Raw genomic sequence first — 22619 nt, forward strand, 5'->3', positions numbered from 1 at the left:
CCTGTCAATCAATATTGGTGGGCGGGGGGACCACTCTCCTACGTAAAGTTGCGGTCGGTTTGAAAACCGCTCCAATTGGTCCACCGTTTTTATGTTGTTAAATTGAAAAAAAAAGCACTGGGTGTGCTTATATCACCCCAATATGACAGTCTATACACCATACATGCACATATGTCTGTCCAAACAGCTTGAAAAGTAGATTTTTTACCATAGGTGCCCCTTAATACTAAAATACCTATTTCACCATTTGTTATAATAGTTGTTGATTGATAATTTATGCTAGTTTAACTATTTATTGATTTATTATTTTACACTAGCTATCAATAGTGTTTAAGAAATGGTATTATTCAAAAGTCTTATAATGACAGGATAAAAACTACCATGAAACCGCACTGATTTGCTCCTCAGGCTTCTGCCTGATGGCATAAGCGTGAGCAGGCAATGGCCAGGGTGGGTTGGATCCCTTTAAAATGCTATTTGCCCTAGACAGACAACGTCGTTGATAAAGTTCCTCGATAGATGTCATCTTGACTGCAACAGACCTTTCAGCTGACTTTATGATCCTCTTAATGGTGTTCTTGTCAGATACACTACTATTCTCATACCAAAGGGAGATGCCATTAGTGAGAACGCTCTCAACAGCTCCTCTGTAAAAAGTTGTGAGAATTGATGCGCTGAGGTGTGCTCTTCCCAAACTAAACTTTGTTGTCACTCCGATACAAGTTTAATTTATGGAGAAAATTACAAAGCACTGCAGTGTTTGGGTGTTCTGTGTTTCTCTGAGATAATTAGTCTACCGAAATGTGTATGTTCCATTCAAGCTGAAGCCTAATGGTCAGTTATTGTCACATGACTCGTGGCATTCATTCAACTGTGTGCACCTGGAAGGCGCTAGCGTGTTCGCTTAGAGCATGCAAGCCACACACCTCCATTGGACATAAGGAACTTGCGTGAACTCTAGAAAAGACACTATATGCGAACGGCCCTTAAAAGGCTGCCATCATTTGTGATCTCCATCAGATGATGTTCTTGCACAGTAGGGGTGGACAATAATTCAATATCAATATTTATCGCGATAGATTTTTTTCAATAACTGTGATATGATTTGTAAACCCATTTCCGGCATTTCGATATAAACTTGCAGGTCAGAAAGAGTGTGATATCACTTGCGTGACGACGTACATCAGACACGCTGCCAGAACTCAGCAGTTGGTTACGCTCCATCGCACTCGCAGAAAGTTTTGGCTACAAAATGAGTGCCCTGAACATGTGAATGAACAAGCTTCCAGAAGTAAGAATGCAAACGAAATAGTTGATAGGAGAGGAAAGACTAATGCAGTGGTGTGGAAGTGGTTCTGCTTTTTAGGTCTCGATAAACGTAGTTTCGGTGCTCTGCAGCTTCAAATCAGCGTTGTCAGAAGAGAAGGCAATGAAGCAAACACAGATGGCTATGAGGCGCCGCATAGGATTTAAATCAAACTTCGCTCATCAACACATACATAACACGTGCATATACACCTATAAATTACTCGCATATATACACCTATACTATTGAATGTTCAAAACATGTATTAAACTTGCGCATATACATATAAACTTGATGCATGCATGCACCCGCATACACACGCACGTAGATCTAACCTCGATCCTTGCATAAACACCCACATTAACACACCCGTACAACTCGATCCTCGAATATACACCTAAATTAACACTCACATGCACATAAACTCACTGCATGCTGGCATATAGCAAACTTACAAAATAAAATACACAAACATATTTATCAGGAATCTGGTTGTTGCAAAGCTGATAAAACCGAAAGAACGTGATAAATAAAAGGATTTAAATCTGTTAAATAATGAAAATGTTTTATTTAAAATAATATAAAATATTAGTCTATATTAGTCCATGTTAAACCTTTTTCATTTAATTAGGTAATTAAGTGAACATGAATTTTTTTTTTTTTACCTTTTTTATAAATTTATTTTTATTTCATTTTATTATTTAAAAAAATTGTAAGAGCCTGGAAGTATTATAGACTTTGCAAATTCAGTTTGCAGACATTTGTGTGTACAGACATCCATTGTGTGCGTTCTTGGCAGTTTTTTCCTGGCTTTTTAATAGTCCATATCGATATCGGAATTATATCGTATCAACCGAAATTAAGAAATATATCACGATATAATTTTTTGCCATATCGTCCAGCCATATTGCACTGACATGCTGGATTCGCCTGATCCAAAGACGTCTGTTTCTTACTCATTTTGCTGCTTGTGGGTTAAAATCTGGTGCTCAAGTGACCGAGGAGCAAGCGAGAGAATACAGTCATTTTTCAAAATAAAAGATCGTTCAGACCCAGATAATACATAAAACAGAAATAATTAATGATTTCTTGTGCAGTCCGGTACCAATTGATGAGGACCAACGATCTACAAAACAAACCACTGTTATACAATGACTTGCCTAATTACCATAACTTGCCTAATTAACCTAGTCAAGCCTTTAAATGTAACTTTAAGCTGAATACTAGTATTTTGAAAAAGATCTAGTAAAATATTCTGTACTGTCATCATGCAAAGATAAAATAAATCAGTTATTAGAAATGAGTTATTAAAACTATCATGATTAGAAATGTGTTGCAAAAAATCTGTTAAACAAACTGCGGGAAAAAATCTAATGTTTTCTTAGAGGATGAGAAACTGACAAACCATTGCTGTAGCTCTGATACAGATTTAATTTAGGAGACAACTTAAAAAGCATTGCAGCATTTAACAGGGATGCACAATATATGGTTTCAGCATCTATAATCAATGTAATCATTCACAATAGTCACATTGCAAGTATACTCAATATTGAGTCTGTATTATTATTTACCATTTTGCAAGTGTTTTTTGAGGCCTGTGACTGTGTGAGTTTCAAAAACATTCAGGCATAAGAAACTATCGTTTGTAACCTTGACTAATTAATAATGATAAGTTCTACTGAACTGTTTATAAGATGAAGACTACGGACTATTATTTAATATTTGATTATTCAATTACTGTATAACTTAATACATTACGACTCCTTGAAAAACAATCAAACGCTGTTTATATAATTTGTACCTTTATTGAATTTATCTATGCTTGTGGATTGTTTCTTATATTTTATGCATAAGCACCTTCCCTACAGAGTCGTCCCAATCAATCTAAAATTATATATTTTTTCCAAATAGTTATTCAACTCATCTAGTGAAATTGTATTTATATTGCAACATATATCGCAGAATAAAAATAAATAAATAAAAAAAATTCGCAATTTTAGATTTTCCCAATGATCCCAATGACGTGCAGCCCTAATGATTAAGCGCTCTGCGTTTGTCTGAGGTCATCAGTCTACCATTATTATTGAACTGTGTATATTACATACAAAGTGTGTAGCCAATTGGTTACTTCTAGTCGCATGACTCATGGTGCAAGTGAAAAGTTGAGATGTTTTCAACTACGTGCATCTGAAAACTGCACACAAGCCCCATGGATCCATTGGAAATAACAACCTTGTGCATGCAAAAGATGCAATAAGTGAATGGCCTCTAGATCAGTGTTTCCCAACCCTGTTCCTAAAGGCACACCAACTGTACACATTTTCATCCTCTCCCTTGTCAAACACACCTAAATCAACACAGGACATTAGAAGAGACTCCAAAACCTGAAAATATTAGTTCAGAAAAAGAATACATCCAGTATATTTACTGTTGGTGTGACTCTAGAAACAGGGTTGGGAAACACTGCCCTAAATGACACCACCTATATGCTATGTAACTGCAGGTTAACTATTCTTATATATACTAACTTTAACGGTTAAAAGCTCTTACTAATTAAAGAAAATAGCAGTTACGGTAACTAATAATTTACCCTTTATGTTTTTGATTGTATTGAAAAAGCTGCGCACGCCTTTTGTAAAGCTGCTTTGAAACAGCAATTATTGTGAAAAGCGCTATACAAATACACTTGAAGTGAATGCGCCTTGGTGTCTCAGTGGTTAGCACTGTTGCCGCACAGCAAGAAGGTCTCTGGTGCGAGTCCCGGCTGGGTTATTTGGCATTTCTTTTTTTTTTTTTTTTTTAAAGATTTATTTTCGGCCTTTTTGCCTTTATTAAGTTGATAGGACAGTGTTTCAGACAGGAAGCAAAGTGGGAGAGAGAGAGAGGGGGTAGGGACGGGAAATGTCCTCGAGCCGGGATTCGAACTCGGGACGCCCTGAAGTGCTACTGCACCAACTATTTGGCATTTCTGTGTGGAGTTTGCATGCTTCAGTTTCCCTCACAGTCCAAACACATGCGCTAAAGGTGAATTGGATTAAGTAAAAAATTCGCCGTAGTGTATGTGTGTGAACGAGTGTTTCCCTGTACTGAGTTGCAGCTGGAAGGGGATCCGCTGTCTGAAACATATGCCAAAAGAGTTGGTGGCTCCGCTGGCGACCCCTGATAATCAGTGACTAAGCTAATGGAAAAATAATGAAGGAATGATATTCTTTATCTCAAACCCACCTTCTCAAACAGCGCTTTGGCCTGCTCTCCTTCCTTCTTATCCAGCACGCCGGTCTCCGAATGATCCACGATGCCCTGCTCGATCCTGGATTTGGTCCTCTGCAGCATCGGGACGCTCGCCTCCACGTCCTGATCGCTAACACTGGAGGCTTTCTTATCCATGGAGCCGTTCATCTTCCCTGTCGGCTTGGGATCGCTCTCCTCCACCACGGTCTCAGAAAGCGCCCGCGTGGTCCAGGGCGAATCGAAACACTTCAGCAGAATCGACACGAAATGCTCCAGCTTGGAACTGGTGCGCGGAAACTTGAACCAGAAATTGCTGCATGCCAGAAAGATGAGCGTGTGCAGGAGCACCAGGTATGGGAAGTATTTAGCGAACCAGTGCAGCTTGTTTTCATAGCACACGGCGTCCACGTAGTTGTACTGGTGCCGGTCGAGGTCGTATTGGATGCCTTTGGGCTCGGTGTGAAGCGGGACGCTGACGTTGAGGTGGTGTTTGCACGTCTGGTTGACCACCCACTTGCAGGGCAAGCAGATCATCTTGTCCTGGGTGACCTGAAGCGTCCCGCCGAACACCGCGATCATCAGCATGACGATGGAGATGTAGTCGGTAAACACGTCCCACCATGGTTTCAGGATCCGGTACGCCGGCTGGGTGTCCGCGAAATACCGCAGCTCAGTGATGGGAATCATGACGGTTTACCTGAAAAACACATACAAGCAATTCCAGCATTATGGATGTGACATCTGCAGTAAAAAAAAAATCTAACAGATGTTCAGATTTTAAGTTCAGATGTTTTTCAACAAGGGGTATTTGGAAAATGAGTGTGCGTCACGTGTCGCTCCCATATGTGCGTCGTGCAACTTACCTCCTAAACTTATTGGCATTGCTTTCAAGGCGCATGCTTAGCAGCCACATTTTAATAAAACTACAGCCTTCATATCGAAACTACACACCAAACTTAATCGATATTGACAGTGGTGTTCGGTCAATAAATACCGATACCATCGCTCAGCCCTAGTTTATTATATTTAAAGCAGATGCATAAAAATCATCATAATCAATGTAAAATGTGTCATCCTTTCCAAATAGAGCTATTAATTTTATCTGGTGGAATTTTAACCATATCTCATAACCAAGCTTTTTCTTCATAAATGTAAAATTAAAGGCGACGCAGTGGCGCAGTAGGTAGTGCTGTCACCTCACAGCAAGAAGGTCGCTGGTTTGAGCATCGGCTGGTTCAGTTGGCGTTTCTGTTTGGAGTTGGCATGTTCTCCCTGCGTTCTCGTGGGTTTCCTCCGGGTGTTCCGGTTTCCCCCACAGTCCAAACACATGCGGTACAGGTGAATTGGGTAAGCTAAATTGTCTGTAGTGTATGAGTGTGAATGAGTGTGTGTGGATGTTTCCGTGAGATGGGTTGCAGCTGGAAGGGCATCCGCTACATAAAACATATGCTGGATAAGTTGGCGGTTCATTCCGCTGTGGCGACCCCAGATTAATAAAGGAACTAAGCCGAAAAAGAAAATAAATGAATGAATGATTTGAAACATGATTTTTTTTTTTTGCAATATCTCCCAGCCCCAATCAGATGCACTATCTATAGTGATAAATAGACGCTGTTTTCCAAACGGATTCTGTACATACGATTTGAAGCGGGGCAAAAATGGACACTATGGGTTTTGGGTGCGTGTTTGAACAGACAAATACACATAAAAATAAAATAAATAATAATAACAACAACAACAACAACATCATCTAAACATGTCGATCTTGGTGTTTTTCTTTTAAACAGAACAAATTTTGCCTTAAATGAGCATGAAGTTAGGAAAGCAATTGAATGTTTTCATTATAGATTATTTTATTTAAGTGACATTTCTGGAATTTGATGCTAACACCTCTGTTATTCAAAGATATCCCTTATTTTCATATCCCAATGTTGATAGGTATGCATTTGTGGTGTGCGTGCTTTTAGTTTACTGCAAATCAGTGCATCTACATACGATACAGAAACCTACAAAGATTAATAGGATGCAGGCTCCCTTGTCTCTGACCCGTTTCCACTGAGTGGTACGGTACGGTTTGGTTCGGTATGCTTTTATGGCCATTTTCAGTCAAAAGGTACCTAAAAGCGAACCGTACCGTAACACTTTTAGGGTAGCCTTTGCAAAGGGTACCTAGCACAACAAAAGGGTACCAAAAGGCCAAGCTAGACGTGCAGCTGAACACTATTGGTTTACAGAGAAACGTCACAAGCTTGTGCAGCAAGCCAGGAGAATGAAAACAAAGGAAGCACCATTTTTAAAAACACAGCTGAGACATTACACTATAATAATATATATATATATATATTATAACAAAATAACGAGCCATGTTCAAGACCTGAGCTTAAACAAACCTTGTAGTCCTCTCGATGAACAACCACAAAGCCAGAAAGAAGAGCAGAATCTACCCTGTACCCCTTAATTTTTACAAGGCTGTCTAAAGTGCGAGTGGTTTTGCTTTGTGTGTGCTTACCGCGCGTCTATATTTGAAATGAAGAACTTCTTGAGCTGATGATAATAATCTGCACATGATTATTGAAGTGCCTCTGGCGTCCGATCTTTTCAGTAATTGACACGCAAAAAAAACAAAGGAGCAAATGATTCTTTCAGCAACCTAAAAGATGAATAAACTGTCATGTTTAACTATTATCACCACCTGTTGGACTATTATGAAGTCAGAATGATGGAATTCCTTTCTAACAGAGGCTACAGACACAGATGAGAGGTTACTGTGGGCTTTGTTTCACATTGTTTTTTAACCCAAATAAGGACAAAATGTATGTTGTGTGTAGTTCTGCTGTAATTGATAACATATCAGAGACTGTAGGGTCTGTATGTGTTCATATACATTGCATTTATTTATTTATTTTATATAATTGCAGACGTTACAGTAGGCCATTTCACATTGATTGAATTGGTCATTGATTTGCAGTTATAATAAAATCATGTTCATACACTCTCAGAAATAAAGGTATGCAAGCTGTCACTGGGGTGGTACCTTTTCAAAAGGTACACATTTGTACTTGAAGGGTCCATATTGGTACCTCAGAAATATATACAAGTACCTACAAATTTTAAGAGTACCACTTTTGTACTTTTTGGTACTAATATGTACCCTTGAGGTATTAATATGGACCTTTTAGGTACAAATTTGTACCTTTTGAAAAGGTACCACCCCAGTGACAACTCATGTACCTTTATTTCTGAGAGTGTAGAAAGGTTAGTCATGATAATTTATACAGAAGCAAAGCATCTGTTTTGTGAGAAGTGCTTCTCATATGATATGTGAACGACCCGTACAGCTTTACTGTGACATTTTCTCGAGCGAGAATGATGTTGACTGAAACATTCTGTCGTACCCCACGCCCACCAAAAGAGTACCATTGGTACCCTTTTAGCAGTGGAAACGCAAGCCTGATAAAGGTGACCCGTACCATACTGTCCAGTGGAAACAGGCCTAAAATTGTCGATGTGTTGCGTTGTGATGACATATTCCCATTCCCTATTCAACAGCCCGTTGTTAATTATTCCGTACTTCATGAATCAAACTGAATAAAAGCCTTTTATTTAGTTTTAACCTCATGCAAAAGGTAGTGTCTGCCTCAAAATAACATGAATTCAAATCAATAAACGTGCATTACATAATGACGTCAAAATGTTTCACTTTCTGAGCCTGTGACTTCTTTCCTTCTATGCTTCTTCCAGTAGCAATAAAATCAGAGCTCAGATCATGGACACAGGAAGTGGCTCGAGTGAGTCAGCAAAACATCCTCTCTGTGTGTTTCAGGAGTACAGTTACACACATACACAGCTTATTTCAGTAAGGACATTCATAGACGATGTAATCTCAATCCTTTTATCCAAACCTTAAAGTCGGCGTGAAATCAAAATGCACTCTACTTATTTTCTATATCTAAATGGTAGAGCTTGTTATAAACGATGTGTTCATTCATTCACTTTATGCACTTTTTTTAAAACTTCTTTGTCTTCATAACCTTTCATCAAATAATACAACCTTCCTTCCCCTTCAAAATGCATTTTTTCACTTCTGGTCACATGGAATGCTTTCTGGGCGGGGCCATCAGTCCTTAAGGGCAGAGCCATCAGTGTGTTAGTGCATTGCTGCCTCTTAGGAAGCTTTTATATTTGTAGTTCGCTTCATTTGGTCCGAACCAAGGGCAATAAATTATACATTGTAGCATTTTCTGCCGTCTTTGGGTCGTTTTTACACCACACTGATTGCTTTGGTGCGAACCAGATGAAAAGAACCAAAATGCAGTCATCTGACAAAATCCACATCACTCATTGGCCAGATGTTTACATTTAGACATTTACATTTAGTCATTTAGCAGACGCTTTTATCCAAAGCGACTTACAAATGAGGACAAGGAAGCAATTTACACAACTATAAGAGCAGCAGTGAACAAGCGCTATAGACAAGTTTCAGGCGTGTAAAAGTCTAAGAAGCAAAACATTAGTAGAAATTTTTTTTTTTTTTTTTTTTTTTTTTTTTAATAGAGAGAGAGAGAGAGAGAGAGAAAGAGGGCTCAGTTAGTGGTATAGCCAGAGAGGCAATTGCAGATTAGGAGGAAAAGTGGAGACTAAACAGTTGCGTTTTTAGTCGTTTCTTGAAGACAGCAAGTGACTCGGCTGTTCTGATGTAGTTAGGGAGTTCATTCCACCAACTGGGCAGATTGAATGTGAGAGTTCGGGAAAGTGATTTCTTCCCTCTTTGGGATGGAACAACGAGGCGACGTTCATTCACAGAACGCAAGTTTCTGGAGGGCACATATATCTGCAGAAGTGAGAGCAGATACGAAGGAGCACAGCTAGAGGTCACTTTGTAAGCAAACATCAGAGCTTTGAATTTGATGCGGGCAGCAACTGGAAGCCAGTGCAAACGGGTGAGTAGCGGAGTGACATGTGCTCTTTTGGGTTCATCAAAGACCACTCGTGCTGCTGCGTTCTGAAGCAGCTGAAGAGGTTTGATAGAATTAGCTGGTAGCCCGGCTAGCAGAGAGTTGCAATAGTCCAGTTTGGAGAGGACAAGAGCTTGAACAATGAGTTGAGCTGTATGTTCAGATAGGAAGGGTCGGACCTTTCTGATGTTGTAGAGTGCGAATCTGCAAGATCGGGCAGTTCTAGAAATGTGGTCAGAGAAGTTCAGTTGGTCATCAATCGTAACTCCAAGGCTTTTTACCATTTTGGATGCAGTGATGGTTGCTCCATCCATCTGGATTGAAAAGTTATGGTGAAGGGTCGGGTTGGCAGAGACTTCAAGTAATTTCCGTTTTTATGAGGTTAAGCTGGAGATGATGATCTTGCATCCAGAGTGAAATGTCTGACAGGCAGGCTGAAATGCGAGCTGGAACCGAGGGATCATCAGGGTGGAAAGAGAGGTATAGCTGGGTGTCATCAGCATAGCAGTGGTAGGAAAAACCATGTTTCTGGATGACTGTTCCTAAAGATGCCGTGTAGATAGAGAAGAGAAGTGGTCCAAGCACAGAGCCCTGAGGTACCCCAGTGTATAGATGCTGTAGGTTGGACACCTCTCCCCTCCACGACACCCTGAATGACCTGTCCGAGAGGTAGGAACTGAACCATTGAATAACAGTGCCTGTGACGCCCAGTGACTCAAGCGTAGATAGCAGGATCTGGTGGTTTACAGTGTCAAAAGCAGCTGATAAATCCAGCAAGATGAGGACAGATGATTTAGAGTCTGCTTTAGCCAGTCTGAGGTCCTCCACGACCGAGAGCAGGGCAGTCTCAGTTGAGTGGCCTTTCTTAAAGCCAGATTGCTTGTTGTCCATGCTTGTTGTTGAACATATTTCCTAAACTGCTTATTGATTGGTCACAATTCACGTTCGGGAAACGGCACTGAAACTCCCGCAAGTAAACAAACCGGCAGACACAAAATGTCGGGGTTTTTTTTACCATGGAGCTATGACTGCACTGGCTGATTGTATTCCTGCTCATAGTATACTATATAGTTTGTAAACATCACTTTAGACAAACTATACATTTCGAGAATGAAGCGCGGCTGCGGCTGGAAAACAATGTTTTAATGCATCGCACGTCACTTCAGGAGGAGGTGTGAATTAATTTTGTTAAACTGCGACATGGTCATCTTGCGGAAATATTACCAACGATCCATCAGGTAATGTCCCCCCCCCCCCCCCTCTCTCTCTCTCTCTCTCTGTTGGTAAAGCGCAGTCAACAAATATTTTTCCTACACACCCCATAATGCACAGCGCATCGGCCTACGGCAGCTGGATTAGTCCAAAAGGCGCAGCACTTTTTGCGGTAGGTTCTGTTTTAGTTCGGATCATATTTTCACCACAAACTAATCACTCCAGGGTTCGTTTGAAAGCGTAAAGACTATTCTTTTTAAAGTGTGTTATGGATTTTGTCATGTTGTTATACGTGTCATGTTATCATTTCCCTCGCTTGTCTCCCAGCAGTAGTATTTATTTTCAGCTCTATGTTCAGCTACTGTTGAGGTGGGGATGAAGACAATTAAGGCCTCATCTGATTGGTCAGATCTGGATACACAACGCATGCTGAAATGCTTGGCACACAAAACTAATTAAAATTTTCTGCACTTCTCTGGGATATGGATATTGCATATACTATTATTGCGATAACCATAATTTTTGCATACACTGCGCAGCTCTCTTTACTAAGTTTGTATAGCACTTTTCCTACATGCATGCAAAAAACGCTTCACAAACAAACAAATATTAAGAAACAACAATATTTGCAGGTAGAATATATAAAAAAAATTGATAAACAAATACAAAACAATCAACAAATAGAACAAAATAAGCAACAAATATATACTCAGAATACTCAAAACAGGAATAAGATCAATATAATGAGGTGTTCATACAAAATATCTATCTATCTATCTATCTATCTTTCCTTCCCAAAAATCAATGATTCCAGCTTTCAGCATCCGTGTTTGCTCTTTATGAGAGTCTGGAATCAGTGACTCTGTGTGTATTGAGAATGGCAGTGAAGAACGTCTAAACTTAGACACAGAAAGGCTGGGAATTTTCCATTTGGGATTCAGGAGCTGCAGAGAAAAATGCCGAAAAGGCCCCAGCAATTGTTTATTGAGAGACCTTGTAAAAATTCCACGTTGAGCTGAAACGACTCCAAGTTACTGGAGCGCCTCCGTTTCAAAACACTCTGCGGAGCAATATACAGCTAAACAATGTATACCGAATGTGTGCTCTTTCAAATAATGTGTTGCTCATTTGGAGAAAGTGCTTAGGATGATTAGCCATCTGGCAGTATTTAGTGTAAATGTATATACCGATGTGTATGTAAAGCACCATGTCTGCATGTGAGGGGCCCTTTTAAGGGTTATGAGCCAATTAAAGCATGGTTAGATTAGCATTTCTAAAGCTCTAGAGGTGTGCTGTTACTTCACTAAAAAGAGCAAAGGATGGCTGTACAATCTAAACCAAAAGTGTTTTCCAGAGGCTACAATATGCAAATGACATTTAAGATGCATGCTTTTATTATTTGTAGTACTGATTTGAGGCGGGGCGATATGACAAATCTACAAATAAATAAATAAATAAATAAAGTAAAATAAATATATAAACAAAAACAAAACAAAAAAACCTAATAAATGATAAGAATAAAAAATTAACAAATTAAATATATAAAATAAAACAAAAACTTTAAAAATAATAATAAAAAACAAACAAAAAAAAAAAAAAAAAAAACAAACAAACAAAAACAAAAAATAAAAAATAAACAAGCTTTAAAATAATAACAAAAAATAAATAAATAACAAACTTAAATAATAAAATTAAAAAAGAACAAAAATGATAATTAAATAAATTTAATTAAAAATAAAGAAAACTGAAAATAATTAAACTAATAATTATAAAAAGAAAAAGAAACAAAACAAAGAATAAAATTAAAAATAAACAAAATTAAATAAAAACACTAAAACTTAAAAATAATAATGAATAAATAAATAAATAAAAAACAAAAACTTAAATAAAAAATAAACAAAAAAGTTACGAAAACAAAATTACATTAAAAACAAATACAAAAAAACAATAAAATAAACAAATAAATAAAACCAGACTAATAATAATAATAAAAAGAAAAACAAAAACTGAAATAATAATAAATAAATTAAATAAAAATGAATAAAAAAATGTATACATTAAATTAAAAATAAAGAAAACTAAAAAAATAAACAAAAAGCAATAAAAACCAACAAAAATAAATAAACAAAAAACGAATAGGAAAGAAATAAAAAAAGAATAAAATAAAAGAAAATAAAGAAAAAAGAAACAAATAAATAAATAAAATAAATAAACAAATAAGTAAAAATCATAATATAGTACCATTTCTGTAAATTCAGTCAATTAATAGTTTATATGCGTGTAGAAATTATAAAAAACCATCACAAGAAACATTTAGCTATACCACAATAAAAACAATAGAGTTTAGTATAAAATGGTAAACTTTTTAGATGATCATTACTTGCTTATCAGACTTTACCACGGTTTTTATTCATACTTTGAGTTGTCATTTTAATTTAAGTTGTTGCATTAAATTTTTTTAAATGTATTTTACACACTGTAGATTTTCTCCTTTTAGCACTTTGCCAAAATTAATCAGATTTTCAATTAAACACTTCATTTGACACGTGTTTTATTTCAAGAAAATGTAAATTAGTTTGGATTGTTTTAGCCAAATAGAACCAAAAATAAAAACTTTAGAGAGCAATCCTGCATTAACACGTCCTTATCTCTCAAACACACACTGAATATTCACACACCATTCACACAGAGATAGAAACACATTTTCACAGACTGACCGTTCACACAGACCACAGATAATTACCCCAAGAACACCTCAGTGCCTTAAAGAAACACCAACAACAACTAAACCTTCCTGTTTTGTTCCTGTTCTGCTCCACTTCCCTGTTGTTTTGGAGTGACGTGCGAATAATGACTATAGTTTTAAATTAAACATTTTACCCCAAAAGGTTGTTAATTTCTACTTATGCTAAGCTTTAAGAATAAATAAAATGGAAACAAAGGCATCATTTGCTCTCACATCTACTACTGAGCAATGAGACAATATATGAGAAAAACATTTCTTTAATGAAAATACAAATGAAAACCACAAACAACTGAATACACAAATTAGATAAGATGTTTAAGGTTAATGTATGATAAAAATTCCACAATTTGTCCAGGTGACACTTTGCTGAATATCTCAAGTCAGTTCATTTCATAAAAAAATAATAGCCTTGTTTATTTTATGGTGTACTTTTACTTACTTTTTACTCTTTGGAATAACTGTAATCTTACGCACCACCACAGGGACACACAGAACCATTAATATAGAAAAGTGATTAGAAAGTTGCAAGTCTTAAAGTACAATATTTACATTTGATTCAGCAATATTTTAAGTTGCTCTGTAAAAAAAATCTGTTAATTGTTTTGTGATTATTGCGTTTATTTATTTTTTTATTTAAAGTGAATTGCATTATGGGATGTTAATCTGTGCTCTGTACACTTTTGTTGATAATTCACAGCAACAGTTAAACAAAGTGACTTATTTACAATTTAGTAGTTTGAAATAATATATTATCTATCTATCTATCTATCTATCTATCTATCTATCTATCTATCTATCTATCTATCTATCTATCTATCTATCTATCTATCTATCTATCTATCTATCTATCTATCTATCTATCTATCTATCTATCTATCTATCTATCTATCTATCTATCTATCTATCTATCTATCTATCTATCTATCTATCTAGAGAGAGAGAGAGAGAGAGAGAGAGATTATATCCTGGACCAGGCCGAATCCTGAGCAGCTTCTGTGATGGTCATGGAAGAGTGGAGAACATGAGACTGATTCCTGTGACGCTCCAGAGACAGGCGAGTCTTCGCTGAGGCCAGCTTCCAGCCTCCGCCGCTGAGACTGCAGCTCTGCACAAGACGTTTGGCCAGCGGAGAAATTAAAATGGTCGTGCCCAACTGAGCCTGGTTTCTCTCAAGGTTTTTTTTCTTCACTTCCGCCATTAGTGAAGTTTTTTTTCCCTCTCCGCTGTCGCCACTGGCTTGCATGGTTCAGGATCTGTATAGCTGCGCATCGTTGGATTTGCTCTTTAATATTTGGACTCTCAGTAGTGATTATTAAACCACACTGAACTGAGCTCAACTGAACTGAACTTAAACACTACAAACTGAACTACACTGTTCCTATTTACTGTGATCTTCTTTGTGAAGCTGCTTTGACACAATCTACATTGTAGAAGCGCTATACAAATAAAGGTGAAGTGAATTGAATATTTAATAATATGATGTATTGTTGATATTTTATTTAATTATTATATTTATAAATATAATTAAATTTATAATATAATTTTTTTTTTTATATATTAAAATATATACATACATACATGCATACATACATATATACACACACACACATGCATGTTACTTTTTATGTAAACTTTAGAACTGCTATGCCAATACATTTGTAATGCCAATAAAGCAATTATTTAATTGATTTGATTTCAATTGAGAGAGAGAGAGAGAGATAGAGAAATAAGTCTGTAAAAGTAACAGGAACTGTGCAAAGGTTTTTGTAAAGTAATATACAGTGCAACACCAACACAGACAATACATCACTTTAAACTATTAAAAATGTTCATAAAAGTCACCTTTGAGCTTTTCAAGGTTAAAAGTTGTTGGGTGAAAGATCAAGTGCCCATAGAAGCATAATTAACAAGGAAAAAATCAAAACTTGAATCACAATACATGGATAACTGCTAATTTAGGGATTTTTTTTTCAGTGTGTGCAAAAGTGCCCGCACTGCATTTACATATGCGCAGAGAACTGTTTGACCAGGATGTGAATTAAAGCTAACATATAAACAAACAATGTTACATTTCTTTGATGGACCGATCGTTTCACTTCACCAGACCTCAGTGTGTCATCAGAAGCCATCACTATTGTTTTGTGCTTATTTTTAATCTAAAAAACCTGTCACCATTCACTGCTATTATATCAGTCACCAAGGCCTACGGATTCAGATCTCTAATCTTCTACTGAAGAAAGAAACTATATTGGATGACATGTGAGTGATTAAATTAACAAGAAATTTTCATTTTTGTGTGAACTATTCCTTTAATAAAATAACTGGAATTAGTTTTTTGCATTAGATTAAAGAGCATCGATAACAGTATTGATAAGATGCAGTAGTGATCGATAAAATGTAAATGATCATCCCTATACTCACCCCAATGAAAATAAATTAAGATGGAAGTGGATGAACATTTCTTTTGAAACAAAACGCACATCTCAAAGTTTCACCAGAGAGTCTATTAACAATTAACAAACGCAAACCTTTGCACTCTAAACACACATGTTTGTTTTTGTGAATTGTGGAATGGAAATAGGTTTCCATTGTTTTTATACTGTACAAACTGTATTTTGTATTGGCCTAACCCCACCCGACCCCTAAACCAAACCTCACAGGAAACTGTGCAGCTTTTCTTTCTGGAAAAACAAAACAAACAAACAAAAAGACTCATTCTGTTGGAGTTATAAGCTTTTTAAACAGAGATGTCACGAGCTAAAGGTGGCCCATTCCCATAGTAACCTTTGATTTGGCCCACCATCCCATCTGAGCGGAGAGTGAGAAGGATGGAGAGGGTTGGCGTTTCTGTGTGGAGTTTGCAGGTTCTCCCTTCGTTCGCGTGGGTTTCCTCCACAGTCCAAAGACATGTGGTACAGGTGAATTGGGAAGGCTAAATTGTCCATAGTGTATGAGTGTGAGTGAGTGTGTATGGATGTTTTCTGGTGATGGGTTGCGGCTGGAAGGGCATCCGCTGTGTAAAACATGTGCTGGATAAGTTGGCGGTTCATTCCGCTGTGGCGATGCCAGATTAACAAAGGGACTAAGCCGAAAAGAAAATCAATGAATGAATAGTTACATCACATTTGTACATATTCATAATCATTGAAATTAATTATTTAAAGAAAAGATATGCTGAATAAAAAGTGTATGTATACAATTATGTTTGGCTTTTGACACATTATTTTGAAAAATGTGTAAATTAGCTATTAACTTCTTGTTTTGGTGGGGCCGGTGAAAATTGTCAGGGTAGGAAAAAAATCTGAACCACTGGCCCTTAGTGTTGAACCCGATGATAATTCACAAAAACAAGCACACACACACTAGGGCTGCACAATTCTGGCAAAATTGTGAATCACAATTTTTTTTTTTGCTTAAAATCAAAATCACGATTCTCTCTCACGATTCTGTAAATGTAAAATAAAGGTTATTATGATTAGCCTATTATTATTGGTCATTCTCAAACATATGGTAAAACACCAATAATAATATTAGACCTATGTGTAGGTCTACTGTTGCTTAAAATGCTAAATTTTGTATTATGGTGGACTTGAACAGACTTTAAATATGTCCTGTTTGTTAATTCACAGTAAAATGAGGACATCAAAATATACTATTCATAATTCTGAAGTTGATTTATTATGTTTAAGACATGTGCTTGTCATTTGTCATTGACAGCATTATTAGACCATTATATTTCCATTATATATAGGCTGGGTTGTTATACTGACACAGTAAACATTTATTTTCATGCACAACACTTTGTGTTCGCTATGAAAGAAAAAACATATCAAATGCTTGTCGTAATCATAACTCTAAAATGCGTTATGATCATTTAAATGATGTGCGCACAGGTTTCACTTTCTAGTGCGGCTCATGGCTGCTGTCACTGTGAGAAAAACACGCATACATGCTAATCAAACCTCCCGCACGGCTCTCAAACGATCGCTCTGTGCAACAAACTGAACGTCATTTACACCTTTAGTACCTGTTATTCACAGCAAATGTCAGTTCTGTTCACTAAAGTAGGCATCATTTGCGTGCACACACGCGTTCTCGGCAGGAAACAAACGTGCGATTTCGCGACCGTGAATACATCATTACATGAAGACAGAAATGACCTTTTGGGTGAATTGTACCTTTTAAATACCATATGTGGCACTTTTAACGGCATTTGCAGGTGTCAATGTTGCTGTGAAGACTTCTCTACTTTACGCTTCTCTCCTGACCTTGAAAATATAATTGGCTGAATTGTAGAAAAAGCTCAATTAGGATCGTGTGTATGGTCGAATCGAGATCGTGATCTTTTTTCGATTAATCGTGCAGCCCTAACACACACACACACACACACAGAGCAAAAACTGTAAGCAATTTAATGGACTTCCAGTATTTCAAAAGCATCATCGAAACAGACAGTTTCCTCATATCCTTCAGAAAGTAAACAGACAAGCCTGTGTGTGTATGTATGTATGTATGCGTGTGTGTAAAAGATCATCTCTGCCCTTTAGAAGCAACTGGAAATGATTTGTTTTAACACAAGGCCTGCTGTAAGTGTGTTTTGTTTCCTTTCTGCCCTCACGCTGTCTGCAGATCCAGTCTAGACCAGCACTGACCATTCATGAGACGTCTACTCCAACACAATAACCATAAAAACACACACTGTCTGCTCATTTACGCTGCACTTGCTTGATATAAAAGCCTCTTTCTTTGAATGCAATTACACTTGACATTTTCCTCCACGTTCCGGATTCCTCCATGTTTTTCATCTCCGCTATGAGGATGATACTTCAGAAAAAATAGCTCTGCTTATTCCCCTATGATGCAAGTTTTTGTTATAAATACTTTGATACAGTAAGCAGTACTGACTTCTCTCATATAACCTCTAGAACGCAACGTCATCTCACTGAAAAAAAGCAAAAAATAAACACATCAGCAGGAAAACAGGAATGAGCTAGTAATACAGAAACTGTGCTCTCGGGTTATGTTCCTGCTTCACTTTAATCTGAACATCGTGTTAATAATAGACAGATCTCTGTGTATTATGGACTGTCTGGAATCACCGCGGCCGATTCAGGAAAATATGTGGATGACTGATCAGTCTGATCACTGGTATACAGTTGAAGTCAGAATTATTAGCCACCCTTATGTCTAACAGAGCAAGAAAATGTTCACAGTATGTCCGATAGTATTTTTTCTTCTGGAGAAAGTCTTTGTTTTGTTTCAGCAAGAATAAAAGCAGTTTTTATGTTTTTAAAATGCATTAAGGTCAAAATTATTAGCCCCTTTAAGCTATATTTTCTTTCGATAGTCTTTAGAACAAACCATCGTAATGCTGTGTTCACACCAAATGCGAAATGCGCATCAAGCGCAAGTGATTTACATGTTAAGTCAATGCAAAGATGCGAATAGACATCTGGCGGCACGATACGCGTAAATGGCGTGGCACAAATGACATGTTCTGCGAGAATTGAGCGTTTTGTGCATTTGACGCACAACGCGTGAAACGCTCGAGTACGAAAATCTGAACTTCAGCGGACATTCGCGCCGCGTTAACCAATCAGGAGCTTGCTCTTGAGGGGGAGTGATTATGACGTAGAGCCTGTTGTCCCGGGGAAATCCTCCAGCCTATTTTGCTACAAGTAACGTATATTTAGCAATGGTTCTGCAGAACTGATAGGAGAACGGTCAACGTCAGAGCTTGTCGATACTTCAGACTTTCAAAATTTAGCACCAATACCCATAAAGTACCGAGTTTTGGTACCATGCTTAGGCATGGGATGAGAATCATTTTCAAGGTACACTGCGGTTTGGAAAAGTCAAGGTTTTAATAACGCCAACATTTTCTGTAATACTGTCCCTAAAGTATGTGTAAGATTTTTTTTTTATTTACATTTTTTTTAGGACAACAGTATCTCCAGCAGAAAAAAAAAATCACCAAAGACATTTTAAATTGTAAAGAAATCTGTGTTATTGAAACAAATGAAGACAGCAGAAGTCAATGATTCATTTGAATTATATAGCCTGACATGTTTACTGCTCCAAAGTATAAAATCTTTCAAAAAAAAAAAACAATATATTGTGTTCAAAGGGGAAAAAAGTTTTAGTTTTTTACCCAGACATTTAAAAAGAATATATTTTACCGCAGTAATCACAATACCTTGAAACCATGATATTTTTATCCAAGATTATCATACCGTCAGAATCTTATACCGGCCCATGCCTAACCATGCCTAGACTGTCTTCCCCTCCCTCCAGGACATCTACACCAGGCGGTGCATGAGGAAAGCCAAGAGAATCATCAGCGACTCCAGCCACCCAAGACATAGACTTTTCTCTCTGCTACCCTCAGGCAGACGGTTCCGCAGCATCCGGTCACGCACCAACAGACTGAAGGAAAGTTTCTTCTCTTAGACTATCAGGCTGATGAACATTTAACACACCCCACACAAACTCTCTCCATACGCCTCACTGCACACCATCAAGATGTAGCATGCACTGTACTTTAACCAAGCTCTACTTAAAACAATACTGCCTACAATAATTTCCCACTAACAGTCAGACTATGAGTACACATATTCATTGTCTTCAACATTGCCAATTTTTTATTGTTTTGGATTTTGGGAGTATGTTGTTGTATTTTGCACTGTATTTTGTCTGGAGCCATGCAGCACCTAAGCTTTTCACTCATGATAGTACACGTCCTGCTGATGATGTCACAATAAAAGTGATCTGATTTGACTGAAGTGAATTATTCTGCTTATACTATGGGTCACACACACCTAGGGTTGTCACGATACTGGAATTCTATACCAATTGATGGTGAAATGTTAAAATCCTCCATTTCCCGCTTACATTTGAGCGCTGTTGAGCGCGTTCTTAAACATCCCTGATTTGCCATTGTGTTCACGTGCTCAACAGAAATGACTGTGATTGGCCGTGAAGGTCATCAGTTCACCGAACTCAATGCTGATTACTGAGTGTAAACACAGATACAGGGACACTGGAGTGTTTCAAAGTCACTTTGATCAGCTGGTTGTCTATGAGGTGACATACGTGCGATCCGCTGATCAATCGTGGCTTTAAAATGCTCCAGTGTCCCTGTATCACATAAATATATCAGGTTGTAAATAACATCTGGACCATATGACCAAAAAGAAATCTACACAGGAATAGCCGTTTTCTGATTATATGACAAACACTGTAAAAAAAAATGCTGGGTCCCACACAATCGATTTGTGTTGGGACCATATGAAGGGATTAAGCTAATTATTAGTATTGACAAATTTAAGTGGATTGAACGAAACAGTTAAGTCCCCCAATCCCCCCACCTCACCAAATAGTTAATATATACAAGCACTAGTAAAACAATACATTTAGATTTAGCAAAACACACAAGAAAGAAATTTGCTGATGTGTATTATACTTAATTTCAGATACATGTAGTGAATGTAACAATACAGTTCAATCTATTCTTCTCCCAGCTGGCCAGCCACTTGCTTGCGTACATTTTGGGAGTAACTGATGAATCCTGCATTTTCGCTTTTATGAATGAGGCATACGACCGGACGCAAGTGTTACGCACCGTCTAGGGGTGGTGCACAAGATGAAAGATAAGACAAAGAAAATGAAATCAAATATTTATTGGGGTTTGAATTCGGGAGCTGAGAAGGAATATTAAACAGTAAGTAAACATGTCGATGCACATTTCGCGTCATAGATCACAATCAAGATCATTTATACGTCTTTTAAACAACCAAAACACTCACTAACACATTTTTGTGAATTGGAATATAGGCCTGGGTGGTAATACGGTAATATGGTATACCGCGAGATCTAAAAATAGCAACAGTGTCAGTTTCAATACTGTTATGAAAAACAATGCACTAATATAGGAGATAAGTATTAAATATTATTTATTTAATGCCTAAAAATGCGCATGCGTGATTGTCATCACTGGACAGCGAGGAGGAGAGAGAGGTGAGGTAAGATGGCAAGTCGCGCACCAAGTGGCCTGGTCTCGAAAAAGAACTCAACCTCTGCAGTTTGGCAGCATTTCGTGTTTCGACCGAACGATAAGGGAGACTCGGTAAATACAAACTAGAGTTCTGCATTCCCGCTACTGACCAGCGGGACCTGACCAGATTTCTTGCGGTGCGGGAATAAATTTAAGAATAAAGTGCACGGGAACAATATCGCTCCGGAGCGAGCGAGCACGCACATTCGCGTGGATGCTGATTATGAGTGTTTGTGTGTATATGTGATGCTGTCTGTCTGTCTGTGTCTGTGTGTGTGTGTGTGTGTGTCTGTGTGTCTGTGTGTGTGTGTGTGTGTGTGTGTGTGTGTGTGTGTGTGTGTGTGTGTGTGTGTGTGTGTGTGAGTGAGTGAGTGAGTGAGTGAGAGAGAGAGAGAGAATGGTGCCGTGTGTCTATGCGTGTGTAGTAAAGGGTTGGAAATAAATGTTTTTTTTTTTTTTTTTAATCCGATCCAACGATTAATCTGGAAAAACTCGACAGATTAATCGATTATTAAAATAATCGTTAGTTGCAGCCCTAGTTGTTTCAGCTCATTTTAAATAAGTAGGTTGAACAAACAGCAGACATCATTCTTTGAGTAAAACAAAATGGGCCATCTTGATTATGTCATCACAGAAACAAAACAATTGACTCATATTTACATAAAAAATATATGCATTTACTGCTTGTTCAAACGACTTAATTAAAATGAAATTAATCAACACAGTTATTGAGTTTTTTGGAGGGAGACTTGATTGTATTAAGTGCAATCAACTTAAATTTGTAAAAACAATTAAGTTAACAAACAATTTGTGTTGGGACAACATGAAGGAATTGAGTGGAACCCAGCATTTTCTACAGTGCATGTAGTAAGTTTGTGAAAACAACTGTACAGCACATACTGATAATCAACACTTTTCTCAAGCAAGCACATCATATCTGGCCAGTTTTAACTTCAAGGTTTTCTAAAATAAACTCAACATTTTCCCTGTGAACTCCAGGTGAATCACGCAAACACACACAAAGGCTCTGTTGTTTAACTCGCTCTCTGTTTATTCTCCCCAAGGGCAAACTGTCCCCATCTGCTGCTAACGGCTGGTGTAAAGATGGACATGAAC

General features: G+C 37.5%; 1 protein-coding gene across 1 annotated transcript in view; it reads right to left on the reverse strand.

Moving 5' to 3' along the window:
- The window catches only part of lrrc8aa (leucine rich repeat containing 8 VRAC subunit Aa), a 59663-nt gene that overhangs the window by 25317 nt on the left and 11727 nt on the right, over positions 1-22619 (reverse strand). Inside the window, exon 2 of the mRNA XM_056445795.1 lies at positions 4532-5234. Coding sequence (XP_056301770.1) covers positions 4532-5224 — 693 coding nt within the window. The 5' untranslated portion in view covers positions 5225-5234. The remainder of the gene's footprint in view (positions 1-4531; positions 5235-22619) is intronic.

This window comes from Danio aesculapii, chromosome 21, assembly GCF_903798145.1.
Source record: "Danio aesculapii chromosome 21, fDanAes4.1, whole genome shotgun sequence".
In the NCBI taxonomy this organism is placed as follows: Eukaryota; Metazoa; Chordata; class Actinopteri; order Cypriniformes; family Danionidae; genus Danio; species Danio aesculapii.